Source organism: Gymnoscopelus microlampas (genome assembly GCF_963454915.1).
Source record: "Gymnoscopelus microlampas genome assembly, chromosome: 18".
Taxonomy (NCBI): Eukaryota; Metazoa; Chordata; class Actinopteri; order Myctophiformes; family Myctophidae; genus Gymnoscopelus; species Gymnoscopelus microlampas.
Window position 1 is genome coordinate 40263808 of NC_139955.1, and position 16511 is coordinate 40280318.

The 16511-nt window shown below is 41.7% G+C and overlaps 1 protein-coding gene across 1 annotated transcript in view; it reads right to left on the minus strand.

Annotated features, from left to right (window-relative positions):
- Positions 1-4313: 4313 nt before the first annotated feature.
- The window catches only part of bend4 (BEN domain containing 4), a gene marked incomplete at both ends in the record, with an annotated part of 14538 nt that continues 2340 nt past the window's right edge, over positions 4314-16511 (minus strand). The window contains 6 exons of the mRNA XM_084041799.1: positions 4314-4546; positions 6496-6736; positions 7119-7145; positions 7528-7619; positions 9043-9361; positions 10831-11204. Of these exons, the coding sequence (XP_083897925.1) occupies positions 4314-4546; positions 6496-6736; positions 7119-7145; positions 7528-7619; positions 9043-9361; positions 10831-11204 (1286 nt within the window). The remainder of the gene's footprint in view (positions 4547-6495; positions 6737-7118; positions 7146-7527; positions 7620-9042; positions 9362-10830; positions 11205-16511) is intronic.

The following is a 16511-nucleotide window of genomic DNA, read 5'->3' on the forward strand; positions in this document are numbered from 1 at the left end:
ATCACATGGTGTCGGATTGTGCAGCGTTGTGAGCGTGTAGATCTGCAAGGAAAGTGAAAGCGGTTACGTGTGTGTGTGTGTGTGTGTGTGTGTGTGTGTGTGTGTGTGTGTGTGTGTGTGTGTGTGTGTGTGTGTGTGAGTTTGCTTTATAAATATTGAACTAATGGATACTAAGAGCTACTAAGAGCTTTGACTAATAACTACATCGAATCCACTGGAACACAGGTTATTTCTTCCATTTCCCGAAAAAGTTACACAGTTTTGGACATTTGAGGTTTCTACCCGACAGTGAAGTCATGTAGGATTGATTCCATAACACAAACTCTGTGGTTGGATGATAAACATCCATTTGGATGTTGTATTTTGTCAATAACACCAAGCGGAATATGTATGATATAACCGGTGGAGACCGCTTGTTATAAGCAGAGAACGTAAATTAAAAACTAGCTAACATTTTTTTTTTATATTTCTGAAAGAAACCGAGATCCATTCCAAGTGTCAACTATTTTGTATACATTTGGCAAACTGAGAGATGCACTTTCATTGAACCTACTTTGGGAATTTCAAAGAAATGCGAAGCGCAACAAGGCTTCTAAAGATATGTATCTGACTGTCACATGCCAACTTTCTTTGCACCCTCAATAACGTCACTAGAAAGCAAACTACACAGTAAAAGTTAACTCCGAGGAGTTAACACATTTCTCAGTTAAATTAACACAAAGGATTTTAATGTGTTGGAAATCTTTTTTTTCTTTTGCAGAAATTAGTTTAGTTTTATAGTTCTTTTTATTTTCAACTGAAAAGAAACACGTTATAAAATCATTCTCTGAGGCACTCGTTAATGATGCTATAGCCAACGATATGTAATTGTATGGACACAGTCACTTTCCATAATGGCAGTGGTTGAACACAGGACGCCTTATCCAAACCTTTCATGGACGTTTTCTCAGAAGCTTGACTTTGAATTGGGCAACATTCAAATAGGAATAGCTCATAGATTGAATATTTAGTTTACCTCTAATTTACTTTTTAGATTCTGAACATGTAATGTGGAAATGAACACAAAACAGTCTTGTCTCAATGAGGTTAGGTTGCATAATTCCCCCCCCCCCTCCTTACTATGGGCACTGATATGCCTAATACTAAAGACCAAACCACTGAAAAAGGTAGCAAAAATGGAAGACTAATTTTTACAATTTCAAATGTAAAACACCCTAAGAGAGTCTTAACCACTTAAACCCTATATGGTCGACCGGAGTCCCTCTGTTTTCTGTTATTGTGGGGAAAGCGTGCAACGCGTTGTGACCTTGTTAATCAGCTATTTTCCACAATACGGATGCTGGGGTTTAAGTGGTTAAAAGGACACCCTAGGAGAGTCTTAAGGGCCGTACACACACCAAGCACCATAACTATAAATGTAGTAACTTTAAAAAAAATGTTCTAACTGAAGTGGATGGCAGAGTCCACACCCCAACTAGAACGACAGTGTCGTGAACGATACACTTATAATGACAGAACTTGATGTGGACGCCCTTTTAGGCAGAGGCGGTGCCAGGGGGTGGCCTTGGGTGGCACTATAGGCCACCCCTGGAATGAAATGCCCCGGAATGAGGTGCCAGGCAAGGTGCCACCCCTTTTACACACTTTGTCCATTTGGATATACTGTTGTACGCTCCGGGAGCTGAATGCACCCGGGCTGCGGGTTGCCCTTTCCTGCTCTAGGCTTATTGTCGTGTCGGTAACAGCCAAGAACACGGGACTCTATCCCTGTTACAATGCGCTAGACCAGGGGTCTTCAACGTTTTCAGGCCAAGGACCCCCTAGCTGAGAGAGAGATGAAGCAGGGACCCCCTCTATATTGTATACAATTGTGTTTCATATTAAACCTTTTTTTTCCCTTGGTCTGCTCTTTTTTCCCCTCTACACCAAACTTGCCAAAAATAGCCGTTCTACAAGCTCACAACGCCTCGCAATTGCGAGGCGTTGTGAGCTTGTAGAGCGGCTATTTTTTGGCTAAAGTTCTCTTCAGAAAAGGGATGCTAGGGTTCAAGTGGTTAATGTAAAAAATGTATAATCATATCACACAAAGATTTGTCGGGCCCCCTGTAGTGACTCTGAGGACCCCCTAGGGGTCCCGGACCCCCCTGTTGAAGACCCCTGCACTAGACCCCTGGGAGATGGACTGCTGAGGTGGAGCGCCACACCTACTATCAGCTCCCAGTACTCAGTGGTGGAAAGTAACTAAGTGCATTTACTTAAGTACTGTACTTAAGTACAATTTTGAGGTCTTTGTACTTTACTTGAGTATTTCCAATTTCCAATACTTTTACTTCTACTCCACTACATCTCGGATGTAAATATTGTGAGCTTGTAGATCTGCTATTTTCAAACATTTTAGTACTTCTACTTTTGATACTTTAAGTAAATTTTGATACCAATAATTTTGCACTTTTACTATAGTACAACGGACTTTTACTTGTAACAAAGTATTTCTATATTGCAGTATTGGTACTTTTACTAAGTAAAGAATTCAAGTACTTTTTCCACCACTGCATTCAGTGCAACTCATACGCTGAGTTGACGCAACTTGACGGTGCCCGGGATCGAACCCATGAACACCGGCTTTTAAATTAAGCTTTAATATCTGTTCTGTTGTAAGAATGAACATGCCGCCTTGGAATGATTCGTAAAATAGAAAATACATATCTAGAAAATAGAGAAATTAGGCTAAGTAATAAAAAATATATAAACACAGCGAGACACTGTAATGTTAGTTATTAAAGTCGATTATGCGTAGTAGTGGAGACAAATACTATTCCGACGCGCGTGTGTGTGCAAGCACGCGTGTGCATACTGTATGTGTGCCTGTGTGTGTGTGTGTGTGCGTGTGCGTGCCACCCCAGTTAAAAGATTCTGGACACGCCACTGCCTTTATAGTGTCTTCATTTTGATCAACCAAATCCATGCTGGTAAAAATGGCAGAAATGCTACAAAAAAACGCCATGAAACCGGTTGTTTCATAGGGGATTACGACAGCTCTGTTCCCTATGGTCTACTTCCAATGGAATGTTTTACTTTGCCTGTGCAGGGACAGGATACGGTCAGGTTTTTTTTTGGGGTGGGGGTGCTTCTTAGTACTTAGTATGTCAATGGTTCCCAAACATTTTTAATTTCAAGGACCCCCAGTTTGCTATTGCATTAGGCCATGGACCCCCTCCCCATAACTATGAGAGTGTACGAATGGAACCAAACGGACCCTTACGGGTCCGTTTGGTTCCATTCGTACACTCACAGAATTAAGAGCTGTTCACATCAAGCACGATAACTATAACGATAACTATGTTAAAAGTGAATGGTCCACACCACATCTATAACGACGATAGTCGTCGACTTTATCGTTTGGATCACTTTCAGAGCGATTTTATGAATGATAGAAACATTTGACGGCCAATAAAAAATCCACCAGAAGGACATCTGGGATGCGATCGGTCTCACTCACCCCCGGAAGGTTTTGTTATTAACGAGATATAGCTAACGAGAATAGCTAACTCTAGCTGGTGGACTACAGTGTGGCTTGCATTTTCTCAGGTAGGCAAGGTACAACTATCTCACTCTACATATGATTAATAATCAGTCAGATGATCCATATATCCTATTGCATGTGTCTTTCAGAACCACAGATAAGAGGCTCCTTTTCCACCAACAGAACTTTGGTTTCCCTTATAGATTCTTGGAACCTTGGTGCTTTCACGGAACCGGCATCAAACTTTCCACCAGTTTTAAGGAGAACTATTGTAATTGGGGGTGGCATAGCTGAATGGTTAGAGAGCCCGCTTGGGGGGCGGGAGTGCCCAGTTGCCCCAGGTTCAGTTCCAGGCCTGGCCAGAAACGTGTCGAATATGACCGGTCGTTACGTCCCTTTTATTTAATTTTTTTAAATGATGAACTTTTAGGGTTCTGAACCAATTCATTTTCAGTGGTAACACTGTGGAAAAAAGAACGGAACCGGTTCGAACCCGGGGCCTCTCTCTCCTCCTCCATGTGGCCTCTGACACAGCTGTACTGTGCAGTGCGCGTCTGGTGCCACTGTTTACAGAACGTTCTCGTTCATCGGTGTGGACGCTCACATAATCATCGTTACAGTTATCGTGCTTGGTGTGAATGACCCTTTACAGACCGGCAAGGGTCCATTTGGTGCCTTGCTATCAATCGTTTAATCTGAGGACCCCCTGGAACCCCCTCAAGGACCCACGATGGGGGGCGGGGGGGGGGACCCCACTTTCAGGACCACCGTCTTAACGTGACATTCACCTTCAGTCCGCCTGGCCGTTTTGGCAGCCTTTCAGATACAGTTCGTCCTGGGAGAGGTGCCCGTCGAAGGCCTCCATGTAGAGGCTGCTGGTGCTGCTGCCACTGCTGCCCAGGAAGGTGCCCACGGCGCGGCCCTGGCGCGCATGCCCCACCGCGTCGCTGAACACCTTGTTGATCTGCTCCTCGCTCGGCATCCACCAGTCCGGGTTGGAGGCACAGTGCATCCGGATGAACTCTGATAAATTAAAAAAAACATCAGTTTGGAGGTAAAGAAGGAGGAAAAAAATCACTGATTGAACTGATAAGTGCAATAGCCCAGTGGTTCTCAAATGTTTTCATGCCAGGGACCCCCAAATTGATATATATTTGGCCACGGACCCCCATCTGAAAATATGTTGTGCCAGGGACTCCCAGAAGCAAAGATTTGTGTTAAAATGTTCGCTTTAAAAGAAATATATTCAAAGATTTGCACGAATCTTCAAGATTTTTCAAAAATAGCAGATCTACAAGCTCATAGTGCCACGCTATGAGCTTGTATATCTGCTATTTTTGAATAGCCAAAGTATAAAAGGTTAAAAATATTGTGATGCTATATTCACACATTTTGCTAGGGACCCCCTGGAACCCCCACAAGGACCCCTAGGGGTCCCCGGACCCCACTTTGAGAACCAATGCAATAGCGTACACGTACAACCTTTTTCATTTTAAGGACCCCCAGTTTGTTATGTTATAAGGCCATGGACCCCCATTTGATAAAAAGGTGCCTCTGGGAACCCAATCTACATAGTAAAGTCCTTACTATTTAATTCTGAAAGTGTACAAATGGAACCGAAAAGACCCATAGAGTGTGCCAAAAATACTGAAGGGGGCATCAACAAGTGTCATTTGGTAGCGACGGACATCTTTGAGGGGTATACAACAGGTTGACTTAACATTGACCGAAACAAGTATGGCTGCAGCTACTATGCCACGCCCACGAATAAGACCATTACTGCATCAAAAGTAAACAACAACCTATAATATAACAACTGGTCAAACATTGGCCAAATTGTCAAATAATCTAAGAAAGATGCAAAAATTGTGAAAATAGCTGATCTACAAGCTCACAATGCCTCGCATTGAGAGGCGAGGCGGTGTGAGCTTGCAGATCAGCTATTTTCACAATATGTATCTGTGGAACTGAGTCAAACTAAATGCAATGCCCCAGTTCAAATATGATTATTTTGGGGGTCCCCAGTTCAAATATGATTATTTTGGGGGGTCCCCAGTTTAAAATATGATTATTTTGGGGGGTCACGACCTGAAAAGGTTGAGAACCACAGATCTATAGCATCAAAGCCATGGATATTTTACAAGCGATCCTCCCTGGCTTATAGATATTTTGTTCAAGTTGTTATTAATAACTAAGCTACACTTGGTCCAGATGAAAATAATAAATGCCCTCAGAAACAAAGGGATTTATAGTGAGAATCTACTTATATAATTGTATTTCTTTGAGTGTAAAACACTTTTTTTATGTGCTTTATAAATAAAGCACTTCGAAATTGTAGATAATGGCCAATGTTGATGATAATTGAAAAAAAATAATATGTATATATATATATTTTTTTTTCATGTGTCCCGCGATGTCTCGCAAAACAGGTTCACCTGTCCCTCAATGGGCCTGTTTGGAGGTGGTCACCCGAGTTGCAATACATGGTTAAATATACTTATGACGCGAGTGTTCCTGACTAAACTAACATTAAAGAAGCATGTCAAAGAGAACAAAAAAAAAAAAAATATATATATATATATATATATATATATATATATATATATATATATATATATATATATATATATATATATATATATATATATATATATATATACTGTATATATATATATATATATATATATATATATATATATATATATATATATATATATATACACACACACACACACACACACACACACACACACACACACACACACACACACACACACACACACACACACACACACAGTTGATTATTCTTTTATCAGAATCAAATTATCGTTTTTTTATATAATCGATTTAAATGATTAGTTCGATTTAACTTTTGCAGCCCTAATTCTAATACCCGTTTCCATAACATTTGAGCTTCTTTTAGCATCAACCCCTTTCAGACATTTTTGTTGTTGTTGCTGGTGTTGTTGTACCTCTGAGGCAGCTGACTTTGACGGGGTTGAGCGGCCGTCTCTCCACGCCGGGCTCTCCGGAGTGGACGGAGCGCTTCCTCTTGCCCAGGCCGCACGAGTACTTGAGCTCGTCCGTGGTGAACACGAAGCGGATCAGGTAGCGCAGCAGCCGCCGCCCGTCCTTCTTCGAGGAGTTCACCGCCTCGTCCCACTGCTTGTTGGAGATGAAGAGCGGATAGTTCCCCAGGAGCTGTTTACTGCCCTGCAAGAGGAAACCACACAGGACTAATCAATGTAATACCCTAAATCAATAACTACAAAAAGTGCTCCTCGGAGCACAGGTCTCCGCCAGGTCAGGTAGGTTATTGTGGCCTCCTGGTGGCGCTATAACAGGCAGACGTGAAGAATGCAGGGCAAAGGTTTTTTCTTGGCCTCTAAGGAGTGACGCAGATCGGCTACTTTTGCTACTTTTGTGTAGTACGGCATTCATTTATGAAAAAAGTTTAAATACGGAGGTAAGAGGTGTCTGCCCGACAGACAGTACATGCAATGTGTTCCTCTGGAGTGAGTGAGGAAATATAGTGGCCCTCTCCATCATCAAGGTTGCATCACCCCTGATGTAAACACATTGTGAAAACACTGACCTCAAACACTGTTTGTCGTTCTTCTTCCTGTAGAGAGAGAGAGAGAGAGAGAGAGAGAGACAGCGGTTTCTTTAGATCTACATGTTCGTGCTGTTGGACTGTACACTGTACAGAAAATATTTGTAATGTTGTAGATACTGTATTGTGAATAATAAACGCATACAACTAATCTATGGGATCGGATATAAATTGTGTGTGATAAATCTACCTGCATCATCAATATATTCAAAGATTTGCACACATTTTCACAATGATTTTTTTTTTTTTAATTGCAGATCTACAAGCTCATAGCGCAGCACTCGGTGCCGCACTATGAGCTTGTATATCTGCAATTTTTGAATAGCCAAATAAATCTTAAAAGGGCACAGATGCGTTCCCGGTCTTGATGGATTTAAACCTGCTTCCTCACTTCAACAAGCTGCTCCTCTGGCATGGGCTGAACCAGCTGGTTATGGAACTGAAGAACTGTCTTGAAGTAGTCCAGCACATTCTGACAGGGAACTGCAAGAATACAAAACACTGAGAGGTTAATATAACGTTGCTGTCGGGCTCAACCCTCTTATTTCCAATATTTCAACTTTTTGTGTTTTTTCATAAATTACTGTAGCTCACACAAAAGCATCAAAAGTATAAGGGAAGCGGATCAACGTCACATGATGCCTTTGTTTGGCACAGTGTTGATTTCGTCGACTAAAACTATGACGAAAAATGTTTGTCGACTACCTTTTTTCACTGACAAAAACAAAATAAAAACGAAATAAAAATTAAGCTACGATGACTAAAACAAAGACTAAATATATTGACAATTTCGTCAACAAATACAAACTAGACTAAAATGTTAGTGAGGGACTAGTTGAGAAGAGATCCAGTAGAACTAAAAGACAAGTCATTTTATGTTTGATCGCGCTCGGGTGTTGCATAATGAAAATAGCAGATCGACAAGCTCACAACGAGTCGCACTGCAACACGTTGAAGGCTTCTAGATCGTCTATTTTCAGCAGGCAACCAAGTGTAAAATCAGCCATTACGACGCCATCAAGGCACCACCAAAATACATTTTAGTCGACTATAATCTTATGATATTTAGTCGAGTAAAACTAGACAAAAACTATAACATTTCAGGTGACTTAAAATATGACTAAAACGAAATGGAATTTTATTCAAAAGACGATGACTACACTAAATGAAAATTTGCTGTCAAAATCAACACTGGTTTGGCCCGGAAGAGCATCATGACTGTCCTGAATCCGGGTCAAACAAAGGTGCTTATGGGTCAAACACCAGGATGTGTGGCTCAAAGAATGTCCTCTGAAAAATATTGCATTTGATCCTGGCATCTTCCCCAGGCCGTTATATTTACGTGGGAGTAGCTAATGTGTGCGTCTACTACCCAGACGGCAGTGGTGTAAAGTAACTAAGTACATTTACTTAAGTACCAGTACTTAAGTGACATTTTGAGGTATTTGCACCTTTTTTGGAGTATTTCCAATACTTTTACTTCTACTCCACTACATTTCGCATCCAAATATTGTACTTTTACTCCACTAAATGTATTTGAAAACTTTAGTTACCAGTTACTTTGTAGATTTTGATTATCATCACAAAACATACATTAACCACTCACACATTTCGGCCATTTGAAAATAGCCGATCTACAAGCTCACGATGCGACGCATTGTGAGCTTGTAGATCTGCTATTTTCAAAAGATGTTTATACATTTAAAAACTTGAAATGGGACATTCTGCATAATGAGTACTTTTACTTTTGGTACTTTAAGTACATTTTGATGCCAACACTTTTGTACTTTCACTCAAGTACATTTTGAATTCCGGACTTTCACTTGTAACAGAGTATTTCTACATCGCAGTATCGATACTTTTTTACTTATAAGTAAACACATTACTTCTCCCACCACTGCCATACCTGGTACATTGTCCAGCTTGTTGCGTAGCTCCTCGTTCTCCTGCTGCAGCGACAGCACCTCCTGCTCCAGCTCCAGGCAGCGCGGGCAGCAGCTCTCCTCCTCCTCCTCCTCCTCCTCGTCCTCCTCGGGCAGCGTGGACGACGGGTGGCCGTAGGACTCCGACGGAGTCGGGGAGCTCCAGCCTCCTCCTCCTCCTCCTCCTCCTCCCGCCGGCCTGAGGTTCGGGCCCCCCTCGGGGGAGACCCCGGAGCCGGGCTCGGCCGAGGGCCGACACCGCTCGTCCTCCAGGCCTCCTGCGGCGGCCAGGTGCGCGTGCTGCTGCTATACAGGGACGGTTAATATGTCACTGTATCAGCAATATCGGCAGTGGTGGTAAAAGTACTCAGATGTTTTACTTAAGTAACAGTATCAATACTGCAATGTAGAAGTACTCTGTTACGAGTAAAGGTCCGGAATTCAAAATGTACTTGAGTGAAAGTGCAAACGTATTGGTATCAAAATGTACTTAAAAGTACCAAAAGTAAATGTACTAAAACGTTTGAAAATAGCCCAGGTATAAAATAGGGCTCAAGTGGTTAATGTATGTTTTATAATGTAATCATTTATATCTGCAAAGTAACTAGTCACTAACGTTTTCAAATAATTGTAGTGGAGTAACAACATTTGCCTCTGAGATGCAGTGGAGTAGAAGTAAAAGCATGGACAATTGGAAATACTCCAGTAAAGTAAAAGTACCTCAAAATTGAACTTATAAGTACAGTACTTAACACATCACCCGCCAAGGTATTAAACATCATTTGTTATCCCCTTGCCAGCGTAATTACCTTAATCCGATGATATTTGAAAGCGACATTGTGTTCCAAAACATTTTTTAAAAATAGTCCCCGTGGGTAAGCGGAGGGATCCGTGTATTCAGAGGAACCACAACATTCCAACCGCGATCCGCCATTTTGGAGCTTTGGCCTGCTGAAAACGGTGGTTCTCAATGCAAAAAACAGCAACTGAGTTACAGCAGTTTTTCTGAAAATCCCATAGTCAGGGCGGATGGATGTGACCTTTTTTTGGAATGATGTCACATCCACATACTTCTTCTCTGAGTGACGATGGATCATCACAAAGCTGTGTTAGGGTGCCTAAAACAGCGTGCCTAATTTTTTTAATAGAACTTGGCAGGCAAGTGCGCTATTTAATAGAACGACTTTAAGCGTCCATGGCGGGAATTGTGTTAACACATTGACTGCCAGAGTTTATTCATAATGTACTCACCCCTGTGCCAGCGATCTTTGTGTTTTTTTTTGTTTTTTTTTTTGTAATTTTTCATTCAAATAGCTTATCTGGCTGCGTTTTTAAACACATACGACAGATCGACCAACAGCCCATACGATCGGACTTCAGACCGTTGTGATACACGACGACGATGACTGTTAGTCACCCAGACCAAAGAAAATAGAAGTGGAGCTTCTCCGTTCGTTTTTTATACCGTGTGAAAAAAAAAAAAAAAAAAAAAAAAAATTCTGGCCAAAAATGACCGGGGAAAAAAATAGAACCGGAAACGGAATCTGCGTCATTAATCCGGCTGTGAAGTAAGTGGAAAACGAAACTGATGATGAAAAATAAACAGAACAGCGCGATCACAGATTAAACAATGAACATTCCAAAGAACGAATTAACTCGTTCTTCAGAATTGCGGAACGCAAGCGATGGATTTGAAAGACGAATTAACTCGATCTAGGCAATCAATGTGTTAAGTACAGCATATGTCAATGCGGTGCGTCCCTACAGTCTACCTGCTGCTGCTGAGGCCCCGTCAGCAGGTAGGTCTGGAGGGAGTCGGTGAAGATGCGGAGGAAGGCCGAGGTCTGCTGCTGGTTCCACTGGCTCCGCTGGGCCGCCTCCTCCTCGTCCGGCCCGGTGGTGGTGGAGGTGCTTTCCTCTGCCCTGGCGGGGGGGAGGGGGAGGGAGCAGTGCCCCCCGCCCTGGAGGAGCAGGGCCTGGCCTCCTTCCCCCCCCCCCTCCGGGATGCCGTCCTCCTCCTGCTTGATGTTGGAGGTGACCGAGGAGGAGGTGGAGGAGGAGGGCGGCTCCAGGAGGCGGCCATTGTTCAGGAGGCTGAGGACTCGGCTGCACTGCTGGGCAAAGGCGTCCAAGATCAGACGATTCTCTGCGGAAAGGATGTGTGGAAGATGTGGGGTGTTAGGCAGTGGTGTAATTATGTGACTAAGTACATTTACTCGGGTACCGTACTTAAGTACGGTTTTGAGGTACTTTACTGGAGTAATTTCCGATTGTCTATACTTCTACTTCTACTCCACTACATCTCAGAGGCAAATATTGTAGTTTTACTCCACTACAATTATTTGAAAACTTACTTTGCAGATATACATTATTATATTATAAAACATCCATTAACCACTTTAGCCCTATTTTATAACTAGGCTATTTGAAAATAGCCGATCTACAAGCTCACAACGCGTCGCGAGGTTGTAGATCTGCTATTTTCAAACATTTCAGTACTTTTACTTTTGGTACTTTAAGTACATTTGGATACCAATACTTTTGTACTTTTACTCAAGTAAATGTTTATTTCCTGACTTTTATTTGTAACAGAGCTACTTCTACATTGCAGTGTTGATACTTTTACTTAAGTAAAACATTTGAGTAGCTACTTTTTCCACCACTGGGTGTTACTGTAAGTGTTCTTTTACTTTTTTTTTTACTTAAAGAGTCTGTAAATCTAGCCTGGTAAGCCTGGTCACTTGAATTGACATTTCCATGTGTCTTCTGCAGACCGGTCTGGCCCCAGGTGCTGGGTGGGCGTTTAGCAGAAACCAAAAAGTGGAAGAGCTGTGTCCGTCAATCACAGGGCCCTGAGCGCAGACTCTGATTGGCTCTTTTGGTTTCTGAATCAAGCAACTTAAAAGCTGTCTGGGGTGCTCACAGAAAGCCTGAGTCTACTTTAAAATGACCCCAAACACGTTTGAAAGTGAAATATCCCTTTTTTTTTTTTTTACAGTTTAAGAAACTTTCATATGACAACAGCAAAAAGTTCATCTATGTAAGGAAACTGTCACAATACATGAAACGGTGGCTCTCAACAAACAGCCTGTGGACGGTGGATGGAACGGTGTGGTGGATGCATCTTGCTATTGGTAAGATACAAAGATCCATAAAAAGATATCACACGCCTAACACCCCACAAGTAGTGTCAACCTCGACCCGCAAGTGAGAAGCTCAGTGAGCAAGTTGAGGCACAGCTGTTTACCAAAACGGGTGAAAAAAACTAAATTGATCAGTCCCAATGTGTCTGAGGCTCTGACACACGGAAGCTTAAAGCCTCACTATGTAACTTTTTTTTTAAATGAACAAAATGTAATGTTGCCTAATCTGTGTGGTAGAGTATGTCAATACAATATAACATACAATTGGGGTGGTTGTATATTGTCTACCTGTTCTTCTATTGAGACATTTAGATCGTGTCAAAGGTCATGTCTCACCTAGACACAGGATCTGACACAAATTTTGACCCGATGGTCAAGATTCAATTTATCCCCCGAGCAAGCAGGCCGGCTCTATTAGCTCAATGGCGAAAAGCACTTTCAGCACTTAAGCTGTAGGTTGATCAAGTAGGGCGTTAATTTACGAAAAAAATCACAAAACATTTATATGGAGATAAGAGGTTGCTGCCGCCTTACAGCAACGAGATGGTTCTGGCTCTACTTGACATACAGGTGACACTGCATCTTATCATTGACCAGTGTATTGTACTACCTTTAATATCCTCTCTCCTCTCACAAAAACACTACAAATGATGGAGCGCACTCGAAAAATTATAATTTCAACTTTGTTGCACCTCTAAACCTGTGATGTGACAATAAATATGATTCTGATGCTGATCATTAGTTTCGCTCTGGATTAAGAGTGTCTGATAAATGCCTAAATTGTAAATCGTACACTTTACAATTTACAATTTAGGCATTCAGCTGACACTCTTAATCCAGAGCGATTTACAGTAAGCAAGGTAAACACAAGGTAATACATCAAAAGCATAGAGACTGTGTAGTGCCTCAGTAATCTAGGAGGATCATAGGCAAACCATGAACCTATCATCTGTCTAAACATTATGATATATCAATAAATAATGTGTACTGTTGAAACTATACAAACTATAGGATGCCAGGTCAACACATGCACCTGGCATCTGTCTAAGTACTGTAACACTCCATCTAAATTACATTTTAACCTTTGCATAAGACTGCATGGTCGTCAAGGCTAGGTCAAGTGCTACGGGCTAAAGTGGAATCAGTCAGACAGTTACATGACGACAAAATCGTTCTTCAAACTCGAGTACATTGCAGAGTCCACACAACAACTATCATGAAAACAGTTAGTGGTGGTGAACAATATATCGTTATAGCTCTTGGTGTGGACGGCCCTTACAATAATTTGTGTTTCAGATGTCGACAAACTCCAAAGTATCAACAACCAGTGGGACAGTAAAAGACACCAATTTTGACGTAATTGCTCTCGTGGGGGAAATTCAGTTTCAGCTCAACCCAGCTAATCGCTGCCCACATGGGGCGCGGAGCAGCTAGGGGTTAAGTAGTCTTACTTGAGCATTGGTTCTCAAAGTGAGGTCCAGGGGTTGTACCAGGGGGGGGTACCAGGGGGTCCCCAGCTAAATTAGTTAATATAGCGTCACACTCATTTTAACCACTTTAACCATATTTTACACTTTAGCTATTAAAAAAATAGCAGATGCACAAGCTCATAGTGCGGCACTCGGTGCCGCGCTATGAGCTTGTAGATCTGGCGGCGGGCACCGCAGTCCTTCGAGTCCTTGGTCAGTCCCATATATGCACCTGACAATATGGGCAATTGATCTGTGGCTCTGGACAATCGGATGTCGGTATATGTCAGTCCTTGTCCCTTTTATACCCATATATGGCTACATCGCTGATGTCATCAGTACATGCCCATATATGGGCATGCCCTCTTTTGTGCCCATACATGCGGCTGACTGATTTTGCGGCTGATGCCATGACGACACATTGAGGTTAGACAACACACTCCGCAATTGGGTGTAGCTGCATTTGGAACTCCTTATATGGTTATGGCTGAGTCAGATTGACGTTAGAGGTCCGCCCTCCGGCGTCTGATTGCTGCGACATTTGGACACACTCATAGTAGGCCCAGGAAGGACCTCCACTCCAAATCTTTCACATTGGTATGGTGGCGCTACAACAGGCCACTTAACGTTTTGACCAATAACTCTTGAACTGTAGCTCGTACAATAAGAATCTTTTCCCGTAGATTCCTTGAATTCTCATTCTCCATATAGGCTCCGGCCACCTGTGCCAGATTACATTTTCTGCCATTTAGCCTTTTCTTTAAAATACACTTTTTGCTACTACTCCTACAGATTTTGTTTAAAACTCTCACAAACCGCTACACATTATCTCTGGGGTCATGTGAAAGAGGTGTATTAAGTTAGATTTTTCTGCTCCCATCCCAAGTTGGTATGACCAAAGTTCCAAAGTGTCCAGTGTTCCCCTGGGTAGGCGACCCGGCCTGGCAGAGACCTGTGCTCCGAAGAGCAAACTTTTCTATTTTTCTATTTATTTATTCCACAGCGTAAACCTGTGTAAATGTTTAAAATGTGTCAATTTGAGAATAAAATTACATAAAAAACAAAATGTATTTTATGTATTTGAAATACAGAAAATACTAGATCTGAAAGTATCTTGATACAAATTACATCTAATTTTTTCCGTTCCAACCAAATACAAATTACAAAATACAAAAAAGTATTTCAAATACGTATTTCAAATACATGTATTGAATACTGCCCATCTCTGCACACACACACACACACACACACCAAAAAAAGGTTGTGAGCAGCCCCCACTGCTCTGCCAGTCACTGAGACGTGTCTATCGGCCTGGCACAGATGTGTGTCGCATTTATTAATATGCGCGCTGTCTCTGTTTACCCGTCGAGATGTATCTGATATCATTCGCCATCGTGCCCCTCCCCCCCCCCTCCTCTTGCCCCGGTTCCATGGCACTGCACGCCTCAGAGAGCCTCATAAAATTTCATTAAAAACAACATGCTCGGCGGAGGCAAATTTATGAGCCCCATTTATTTTAATCACAACTCTTTGGGACGGCTTTTAAATGCAATTTGCATTATTGCACGCTGAACTCGTGGCTGGCTCCTTGGATCTTCAAATACCACCCCCACCCCCACCCCCCAGAAAATGAAAAAGATGTCAAATTGTTTGAGACGAGCGGAGGAGAGAGAGCTGTGATCAGGTTTTTCTTGTTTTCTTAGCAATATGTATGTAACAGAAGATTGTACAGTACACACTACACAGGGCTGAGAAATTAACCGAAATTGTTTTGAAACAAACATTTAGGAACAATAACCGACTTAATCTTGCTCATGTGGGTTAATCGAATAATCAAGAACGTGTTTTTCTTCATACACAATATTCATTTAATTTCTTATATATATAAGCAAATCGAATAGACAAAATTCTAATAGATTTTTTACTAATAATCATCTAAATCGATTTGTCTGATTAGCCACTATTATACTTTGTTGTAAAATGTTGCCATGTAAAAATAGCGAAAAGGCAAAATAGCCGATATGCTAGATCTGCTATTTTCACAATACACATAATAATAATAATCATAAACGAGGCAAGAGCTTGCAATAATCGTGATATCCATTTGAAGCAATATCGGCCATGCCCTAATTGTACATGTTATACAAACAAGCAGGCTAAATGCGATTTATTGTGTTATTCCTTTAGCATATTCACCTGTTTCCTAGGCTGTGTGTTTTCCACTTCCTGTCGATTTGATCCAATGAAATCCAATGAAACTGGTCAGATGACAAATGATATCCAATGAAATCGACAGGAAGTGGAAAACACACAGCCTAGGAAACAAGTGAATACTGTAGCAGGTGCAAGAGGACAGTGTCAGAGAGTCAGAGAGCCATGTATGGGTGGGAAATGGGAGCACAACTGTTGGTCCTCTTGGAAACACGTGCATTATATCGTTGCAGTTTTATGGAGTCATCGCCATATTCTAACTTTATGTTTTTTCAGAAATTAATTATCTACTTGATCATACTACAGTGTCACACAAAAGCATCAAAAGTAGCAGATATACCAGCTCGAAACTAGACAAGTTTCGAGCTTGTATAGACCTGCTACTTTTTCTATATTTGAATTTGAAACCTGAAAAGCAGCCGTTTTGGACATATGAGGATTCCATCCGACAGAGACGATATGATTCACATGGCACATTACAGATGGAATTGGGTGGCACCCCAAATCTCATCTTGTATTCACTGACATGTAGTCTCTATAGCATCGAGCACAATTTTACCGCACTTTAACATAATATTCCTGGGCTGTGTAGATCCAATAGTTGTTTGCCTGCAAAAGGACAATAAAGCG